The 10,513-nt window shown below is 32.1% G+C and overlaps 1 protein-coding gene across 2 annotated transcripts; it reads right to left on the bottom strand.

The window, feature by feature from the left end:
* Positions 1–832: 832 nt before the first annotated feature.
* Positions 833–8,611, bottom strand: LOC126768646 (uncharacterized). 2 transcript variants are annotated; one of them, XM_050486871.1, is made up of 7 exons: positions 8,098–8,611; positions 7,836–7,997; positions 7,257–7,720; positions 6,368–6,515; positions 6,115–6,235; positions 3,342–5,138; positions 833–1,164 (listed from the first exon to the last, which is right to left on the bottom strand). In XM_050486871.1, the coding sequence occupies exons 1-6, from the start codon at positions 8,305–8,307 to the stop codon at positions 4,495–4,497; spliced, it is 1,749 nt and encodes a 582-aa protein (XP_050342828.1). In that variant the 5' UTR covers positions 8,308–8,611; the 3' UTR covers positions 833–1,164; positions 3,342–4,494. The 2 variants fall into 2 exon arrangements, with proteins under 2 accessions (XP_050342828.1, XP_050342829.1); XM_050486872.1 differs by having other exon boundaries at positions 7,836–7,988.
* Positions 8,612–10,513: the final 1,902 nt, after the last annotated feature.

Raw genomic sequence — 10,513 nt, 5'->3', positions numbered from 1 at the left:
AGTTAAGATAGAAAATCTAATTGTGGATGTCTTGATTCACCACTTTCCCTCGTTCCTCATGGTGCACGGCGTGGCACTTAAACACATTAACACAGTATAAATGTCGGCAAGATGAGTCTGTGTAGACTTCTGCTTAATGTGGGGGATATTAGGCTAAAGTCTACAGAGAAATGCGGCCTGAAGCAGCCTAGTAGAGCGAAGTATTCCAAAATGATTCGGGCCTCAAAACCTTTAAATCCGGCCCTAGCTGTTTGTGTAAACAAGAAGTACAAAGTAATTGTCTCAATAGCAATTGTTACTCAATTACCTGGCTAAATAGGGAATGAACATCGCGTCCGTACGTCGCCAAGTCGATTAGGTGACTTGTGATGTCAAGGAATTCAAAGTTAAAATATTTATCGTCATATAAATAATAACATAAAATAGCAATTATGCCACTTAAGTAGATAACTTGCTACATAAATCATATATCTTGTTTTCCTATGGAGTTTAGAGATAAGAAGTATATGGGTCTTCATTCAAAACATGAACATGCCAAAATTAATGAAATAAGGTTTACATAAATTGCCAGAATGTCGATTCCGTATTACTTGAATTAAATGAGCATTTATGCATTTATTATTTGGTATTTATAAATTTGATTAACAGAATAATTAGAAACAGAGCCTCTTGATGACGGATTACTTATATTCTAATTCCTTTTTTCTCTTGCTTTCCTTTTAAAATTGACCCTCTAGCTTTAGTAGCTCCATCTATATTTCATATATTTTGATTCGCTAATATAATATACACACATATAATAAAATCAATGAATCAACCACAAAATAATAAATTATATATATTTTGTATACCTGTTAAACAAAAGACTAGGTTATCTGATGGATAACACAACCACGTGGACTTATTATATTCTTTAGGTCTGATAAAAGCACAGTTTAATGTATTTTTATTGCCACATAAATCAAATTTACATTATTTACAAGATTTAGGAATTCGCGAACATTTTGTTAAGACCCATCTGCATAAATAATTTCCTTGTTGTGAACCTTCAGCACTTTGCTTATTTTGTAAATGATTATCTTCTGTGATGTGTTGTATACATGTTCTTCTAATAATGCAATAGTTGTGCTCTTCTTGTATATAAGAAGTTACTGACATTTGTACCTACAACAACAAATACAGTTAAATAAAATATCAATTACAAAAAATCATATCAATGTCATATAAATAATAATATAGTCACGTACATAACTAATAAATATTCATTAAAAGAATCAATTTAATAAATTGAAAAAGTAGAAATTGAGATTTTTTATTTAATTAGATTGTCGTTAAGTGTCAATTTGACTCATTCTACTATACATTCTGTTGTGTTTCCCGTCGACCAACCCTGAACATTGGAGTGGACCGTACAGCACTATTCTCTCGACCAACAACACAACAAAGGGACGAGCCAAAATAGCGCGCGTTTGGCGACTGTCCCAATCTCTGGACGATTGTCTTATGTCTCATTACACAGCAAAAATAACATCAATAATATAATATCATCTTACTCGCACTATTCACACTATCACAATATCATCTTACTCGCACTATCACAATAATATGGGCGGATTTTTTTAAACTGTGGACAAAGTAAATTTAGCCGTGTGGTGCGAAAGTGTGAAAAAAGTATGTTATTATTTATTGTTACTTTTAAATTTGTATGGAAACGTGTGTAGTGATACTGAATTTCGTAGATATACGATTTAGCTATATAATAAAGCAAAAACTTTTGTTGATGTTGGGCTTTGTGCAAGCTCGTCTAGGTAGGTACCACCCACACATCAGATATTCATTTATATATACATATTTATTTTCCAAAAAATTGAGTTGTTGAGAGATGCAAATAAATAATAAATAAATAAATAAATAATAAATAAATAAATAAATAATAAATAATGTTATCTTAATTTTATTTTGTATTAATTAGTATATTTTTAGTAATTTTTTTGTAACGTAAACTTTGCATGAATTTAATCAATTATTTAATTTTAATTTGTACCTATATCAATTTCAAACTATTTGTGTTATTAATTTTAATTTTATTAAGTGCATGTTTATTTTTTTATGATCTTTAATTTGTACCAATTTGGACTTTTTTTTTTTAATCTTTCTACTCATGTTGCTATAATTATGTGTTAATGTATTTTTAAAACAAATATTGTAATTGTTGTGGCTACTTTAAAAAGCTTCACATGTTAGCTATTTTCACTAAATTGTTTTACATTTGTCATTAAAACATGTAGTAGCTACTAGTGGTCCTTAAAATAAATAAAATAAAAATAAAATAAAAAAAATGTTATCGCAATTCTTACTTTACACTTAATTTCCAATGTTATCAACATGTATGTAAAAAAACTTTAGAACATATTAACCTGCAGGAAATTCTGAGAATAATCTATAATAATTCGAAATCTACCCGTATCTGTCTCTACCCAGCAAGGTATCCCGTGCAGAGGGCCACCAGACGCGGGAAATTGGCGCGCGTGGGTAACACCAATTGAGGGGTTATAAATGACCATTTTTATAATGTATTATGTCTACAATATGTAGTTTAAAACGAACCTTATAACTAATAACTATAATTTAGTTATACTAATAACTTACTAAGGTGCTAGACAAAGAGCGTTGGGTTGGTAAAATACAGTACATTCGTTTATATACCGCCTGTCTAAGCCGCTACTCTAGGCAAAGGATTTTTTCCTGTGTTTGCGTGTATACTTGTACACTACAATAAAAAAAAACCATACTCTTAATATCCAGGAATATAATTTCCTGGAACATTATTCACACACGGCCATCAGATCCCAAACTAAGTAGAGCTTGTACTATGGAAACCAGTCAACTGATATACTACATATACTACTTTTCTTTCGTAAATACATACTTATATAGATGATTTCACAAAGACTCAAGACAAACAAACATGTTCATGCACACAAATGTATGTCCTGGATGGGAATCGAAACCACAACCATCGGCGTGAAAGGCGAGTATCTACCAACTACGTCAACCGGCCCGTCATACCTGCTTATTATTTATGGAGGATCTTAGAGTGGATTTCATCTTCGTACAGTAAGTACATTCATTATTTTGGGGTGAGAACAAAATTATCAGAAGCAACGTGAAAAAGCAAACTTACAAAAATATCTCCTATTTTTACTTTACTTAATATCTGAATAGTGCACCAGTTAGGTATACAAGATTATTACATTTAGTACCCGGAAACATATGGACGTGACTTTATTTCAAAAGGGAACAACAAGATCTACTGTCAAATAGAAAAGGAACTTGCTCACCGGAAGATGTCTCCGAGGCAAGCTCTCGATGGTTGATTCTCAGAGACTAACTCTTTGATTATGGCTCCTCTACCAGTTTTCCGGTTTGGACACGAAGGTGTTACGTGACCTTGATTTCCACAAGTATAACAAATAGTCATCTTATTATGATTACGAATTGAACTGGACGTGTCTGCTTTAGCTTAAATGCTCTTTTACTCCTTTTGTAATCAGCTTGTCTTTGTCCGGCTAATTTAAACCAATGACATTTCCCAGAGGATCTCACTTCCATTGTCTTAGGCTTTTTAAAATCTGGCTCTCCATATCCGTTGCTGACATCTAGCCAGCGCTTCCGTGAAACATTTCCAATAATCCGGAACAACTGCGCTCTGGTGGCACAACATATCCAGACAGTTTTCTACGTATTAAACTATTTTTATGACACGGCACTGACATAACAAATCCAGTTGTTACCTCCTCTTAACTCGGTTTTAGATATTAGCTCTATTAAACTCCACAGACGCATTGCAGACTTAGATACTGTTTTTTTTATTCCTATCTAAAATCCTAATATATCGTCAAAGTAATCTTGAATCAGTTTGGGCTCGGAAAATCTAACTAACAAAGTCAGTGTCACAATGTTCTAAGTTATGATTCAACTTTGTCAAGCAGGTAGCAACATCTTTTAGCACATGTGACAGCAATGAGCCAATCTACACCTGAAGATGTAGATTTAGATAGGTCTTTCTTCTGCACAATAATCTTAGTGACGTCACACATCTTTCTATATCATCAAGATCGAACTTGAATTGAATTAAGCGCTGTCGTAATACTCTTGATGCTCTTTTCCGACAAAAAATAAACAAGATGGCGCACCATGCTTCGTCATATTTAATATAAGGCTTAAGAAAACACCCATAAACATTGATAGTATAAATTTAATTGTAAATGTAAAAAATATAATATTAAAAATAATTATTTCCATTTTAATACATTATGGGTTAACATCATCTTATTTACCTTATCAAAGTTAAGTAAACACAATAAAAAACAATAAAAAAATTACTATCGACTGACAAGGGGCGACTTAGATTTTACTATGACGATGATGAAAAATCCTCATAAAATTTAATTTTTAAAATTTACCTAAATGTGTACCTAATAGGTTTAAAAACTATTTACTTACTAATTTAAGTTCATTTATAATATATTCATCTAATTTAAGTTTTTCAAAAACTTTAAAAATTTTTGGTAATTGTTTGTCTTTTTTTAAATCATTTAAAATTAAGATAAGCTTTGGTAACAAGTGATAAATATTAGTATAGACTTTAAAGAGATCTGCATTAGCGGTATACGCAGATGTTGTTCCCTCTGACACAATTTCAGAATTATTAATTTTTTCTAAAGTTACATTAACATTTTTAACATTGTATGACTCTAGGTAAGCTTCGAGACTTATGTACAACGCATTTATAATAATGTCTTGGTTAATTTCACGTTCACCATTAGAGTGAAATTTGGGATAAGTCATATTGTTGTTAGACTTGCTGGGTACATTTTTACAAATTTTAGATAGATGATTAATTATATTTGATGGTAGGATTTCAGCTTTCTCACTTATTTTTTTTAGTAATTTTACAGAATCATTTTTTGGGAAATCATTCCATTTCGTCGTTTCTAAAAATTTTATCAAAACATTTATTATATTTTCTTCATCATAGCTAAGACAACTATTACAATATATAAGACCTACTGTGCACTTCATATAGTTAGGTTTTATTTTATCCAGAATCTTGATAATTGACTCATGTGGAAGATCTGAAAATAAAAATAAAAATGTTTTAATTGGAAATATCCTTATTTATAATAATATTATTTCATCTAACCACGAAAACAGCACTTTCCATTAAGTGGATGGGATAGCTGTTTTTAGTGGGCAGAATTAGTCACGTAATATCAAATTAAGTCATTAGATCGCAAGGAGTCTGAGTGGAGAACGGTTTTGAAGAATGAAGCCAAAAGTATAAGGGTTAGGTCAGATTTCACCAAATAAAAACAAATAAATATTGAAAGCACTCATATAGGTAACTATTTTAATAAAATCAATAGCTGTCGCTTCACGAAGCACTATGAGTTAGTATGCATCAAAATTTCATTTTATGCAAAAGGATATATATAAATATTTGTTCAATATGTGCCTTTCAGTACTGTTTAAGGAATTCCCAATCACAGCCATATAAAAAGTATTGAATTCTTACATCCTAACATCAGAAACAAAAAAATATATATTTCGCGACAGCAAACAGACGCTATTGTTTTACATGAAATGCAAGTAACATTTTACATTTTACTACAGTGACGTGTCGTGTAAAACAGATGGCGTATATAAAACTAAACAGAAAAATAAAGATAGCTTGTGTTGTGCTTGTTCACTTATGCTTATTACGCAGATCTAAATTAATGCACTTTTGGCACCTCAAAACAAATAGACAGTAAACTATCCTTATTCTATGTAACCACCAAACAGCAATATTTTATATATTATTGTTGTTTATTTAAAGAGACATAACATCTTAATTCCGAAGGTTTGGTAGTGCATTGGCATTGTTAGTAATGGATAGTATTTCGTTCAGTGCTGTTGTCTATTGGCAGTGGTGATAACCTACCAACATTTGGCCCATTTATCAGACCACATTTCAGTTTTATATAAAAAAAAAAGTATATTTGGCAAAGCAATCTAATCGTGCATTTTGTTCAGATAAAATAAGAAAAGAAAGCAGTTTTTTTGGTATACCTGAGATTGTGTTATAAAATTCGTTTGCAAAGCCATTTCCATATAGTCCAAGATTTGGATAGTTACTACAGCTGTTAAAGTCATAGCTGATATGAGCTTCCACCGCAATATTTAACCAAATCTAAAAAATTAAAGATTATGAACACAAAACATTTCAAAGTTTCACATCTACAATAATATTCAGTATTTTAAATATTTTTTTATCATGCAAATTTTAAGTAAAGAAATAAATAAAATATACACTATCACTTACACTCATAATTTTAACATGTTCTGCAGGGTAGTCAAGGTGCACAAAATATGCAAATAATTTAATTATTTGCTTAGATATTATTGGAACTTTATATTGCGTCTCAATGGGCAAAAATAACTTATGCATTAGCATTTTTTGTCTTAATTGCCTGAAAGAGTAAAAGCAAGCAGTAATTAATGTTATTAAATAAACTTGCTACATTTTAATTTAAACATTATTAGGCTTTTTTTGTGTGGAGTTCAAGATAGCTTCTATTTTGTAAATTAATATTTTTATATTCTTTAGGAACTCTGATTTTCTCACATTTTTCTTCATGCAATACTTATTATGAACAGAATTTTTCAATGATAGTTAATCTGTGTCAAATGTCTAATTTATAATGAAAAATATACTTTGTAAAAAACAGAACTTATTTTTTTTCATCTACATCAACAGTAAAGAACTAAGTTTTTTTACAGTGCATTAAAAATTACATTTGCAAATTATATTGTAACAAGTGATAATCCACAAACCCACATTGGAGCAGCTTGGTGGATTAACCTCATCAAAAAGGAGTAAATATCCCACTAAGCTAAGGCAGCAGGCCTTAGCTTAGTGGGATATTTACAGGCTGCTACATTGTTAAATATCTATTGAACAAACACTTGCATATAGGTATAGGTTTATTCAACTTACTGAATCAAAAAAAAATCAGTAAAAATAATCCATCTGATAATATGTGGTCACTACAAGTCTGATCTGGTCTGGTCTGTCAATGATGCAAACTATGGGAACTAAGATGTTATATCTCTTGTAGCATAATTGAATTGAAAGAATAGCCTTTACAATTTAAAAAAAATCCTGTTGTACAGTAGATAAATAAAATAATCACCAATAAAATTTTAATTACCTTGACTTTAAGATATAAAGATTAAATTGTAACAATTCTATTGTGCTACGTAAAACTGCAATCAATCTATCTATTCTGTCTGTTCTTTCTAATAATTCATATATTTCCAATTGTTCTTTTTCAAAATGCAATCCCTGAAGACTATCTTTTAAATTTTCTGGGATTATTTGATCTTTGTTAATCAAAGGGCCATCTTGGCTTTTAGAACTTATTTCACTCTCTAATCTATTAAAACAGTATTGTATAATTCCTTTATCACAGCCATAGTCATTCCTTGTTGAATGTTTTTTGTCATTTTTATTAGATGCTATCATTGGATCCATCAAAAAACTGTTGTAGAGGTATAATACTTCATTGTGCAAGCCACAAGGAGGGTGCATTCGAAAGTGTAGTGCTAGAACTTGTTCACATTTGCTTATGATATGAGTAATGCTGTACTTGGAAGACACATCCTCATGTGCGTTCTTGAAACGACAATAAGTACATTAGCAGGTTTATTAGCATCACATTTACAAATAAATAAAAACAAAATTATAATAGATTAATAGAAAATATAAGAATTATAGTAGATATACTTACCAACATGATTTCCACAATGTCTTTAAGAACATTCACAGTGAGACATTGCTTCGGAGTTATACATAAATAACTTATTTCCAAAGCTTCATACCACATATTTCCAGACAATTCCATTTGAATTGAATTTATGACTCTGGGTGCAATTCTACGTATCTGAAATTTCTATCAAAATTTTACTTATAATACAATAAAAAGTACATAATGTTATCGATAACATGAAAAAGATTTTTTTAACTGTTTTAAATATGGTCTGTATACCTACTTTTCTAGAAACGTGTTTGCAATTTGATACTGTTGAACAATTAGGTATAAACATCATTTGCAAACGTTCCGTATAATTCAGATAGGCTTTTTCAGATTCTAGCTTACACGCTCTATGAAAGTTTTTCCTGTGGCTGCTCAATCGATCTTCTTTATATTTTTTAACGGGAGAACAATCAGATATTTTATATTTATCCTCTATGGAAGCCATTTTTACGATAATTGTAGAGTAAGTTCATATAATACCACTCATAAGTGTCAAAACGATATCTCATATCGAACTAGTGTAGATTTCAACCAGTACGCATTATATGTAAATAAACATTTTATAAAATACTGTAAACTATACATAAGTTAAGGAAAAACATTAACATTTATAACAGGCTTAGTAAATAATTTTGGCTTTAATAATAAAACTTGGTACTAAACAAATTGATATTTGTTTTGTTACTATTGATCCAATTCGACATTTTAAAGCTGACATCACACCTAGATCCACAACTCATTTGCGGCAGCCGGCGGCAGCAAGCAAACTGACAAAGCTACGGGACGGGCTGTGTTGCCAACCTCGGCAAAACAATAAGTTGCAAATCCAACTTAAAAAACAGCAGAAAACAGTAAAATGGTAACTACTTAAAAATGTTTCATAGAATAATCGAGTTATTTAGTAAATGCAATTATCTACTGTTTGATTTAACATAAATTGTTTATAGGTAAATAATTACGAGATTATTAAGAAAAAACAAAAACTAGACTTATTTATTATTATTTTAAATATTCATACAAAAAATCAGTCATCATTATTAAAATGTTATTTTCCCATAAAATGTTAAAAATTACACCAAACACTTTGTTTGTCAGCGAAATCATACAAGAAATGATTGAGAGAATCTGGTTTTACTTTCCAAACAGAAACAACAAACAACTGCCTATCCTTGTTACATGTATGAACTGTAAATTTCGCTGTTCTTTTTTGATATCTGTCAATGACACTGCGTAAATGAACGGGGAATCTCCAGAGCACGCAGTTCCATAATCTGAGGAAATTTGATCTTTGAAGTAAACGCGCGGCACAAGCAAAAACTTCTTCCTTGCGTTGAGTTAAGGAATATTTTGGTTTAACATATTGTGTTATGTTTAGGCAATTGTCAAGTGTCAACTAAAACGTAGTGGTTATATTCTCTCTGATGTTAACTGATCGCGCGAAAGTGAAGGAGGCTACGCCAAGGTTCGCGATTCGCTCTTTTTGATGTGCGTGTAAAAACTGCCACAGCTTGGAAAACTTTCTCTTTCTCATTATTGAGTTATAATGTATTAGTACATAGTACAATATAACTAAATGTTTCTGATTGCGTTTTACTGTACCACCTATAGCTCTTGCAGCGCCATCTTTGCTTACATTACATTTTGGGGATCACTCTTTGCACATAAATATATATCGACGATACTGTGGCATCGTCATTGACTTTAACTATTAAATTTGAGACGAAAGTGATAGCAAACTTTTTGTTGTTACGTCTTTCTATGTGTTCTCTGGTGGAACGTCAAACGGACAGCCATCGTTGGACGTCATTGACGGATTGCCGTTAATTTTAATTACATTTGAATTGACATAAGATGGATTTACCTAAAGTCTCTATTTACGTAATGTCTCTACCTATACGCCGATTTATAGATACTTCCCTTTTTGATAAACCATTGTCAAAAATGACAAATTTGGCACTACATCTTTGAAGTTACAAACTTGCAATGAATTCGATCTACCGCTGTGGACTTGCGTGCGCTTCTACAGACGATACTCTTTTCACGGTGCATCGTTGTGGGCAGGTTCGCGTCCTTCCGTAATATGACGCACCGAGGGCTGTTATCTTAAGACAGTAATTTTCGGACCGGGACACCGCTCACCATACTTTGGAGGCGTGCTCCGCGTGGAGTGCGGAGAGGGAGATCCTTGAAGTCGGATAAGACTTGTCCCTGCGAGCAATCGTGTCGGCGATACTCCGCAGACCATGAACCAGAAGGAGACAGCGGAGCGGGAACGGAAAACGTGGGGGCCTCACGTGTTATATTTCAGACGGCGCTGAGGAGGATGGCTGCCGGGATGGCCACGCGCTGCCGTAGACACTCGCGAGGAGTGTGGGGGGAAAGATTACCTTCACCCCTTGGCTTCTCCCAGCGATGCGTTATGTCAACACGATCTCGCAGCCTCTCCGATCCGTGCTGAAGACGGCCATCGTAGTGGTTTTAGTGAGTAATAATCCCACATAATCCGGTTACCCTCCATAGGAGCCGGGTACCTTTCTGAAGGTTTCTACTGTGTGAAAAAAAGTATTTTGTATTGTCGCTAGGATTTGTTTTTTATTCCTTGTCAATCAATACGTTTGTAAATCTCAAGTTCATTCTTTGAAAAAAAAATT

This window comes from Nymphalis io, chromosome 5 (genome assembly GCF_905147045.1).
Source record: "Nymphalis io chromosome 5, ilAglIoxx1.1, whole genome shotgun sequence".
Classification (NCBI taxonomy): Eukaryota; Metazoa; Arthropoda; class Insecta; order Lepidoptera; family Nymphalidae; genus Nymphalis; species Nymphalis io.
This window is presented reverse-complemented; position numbering and strand designations above follow the sequence as displayed.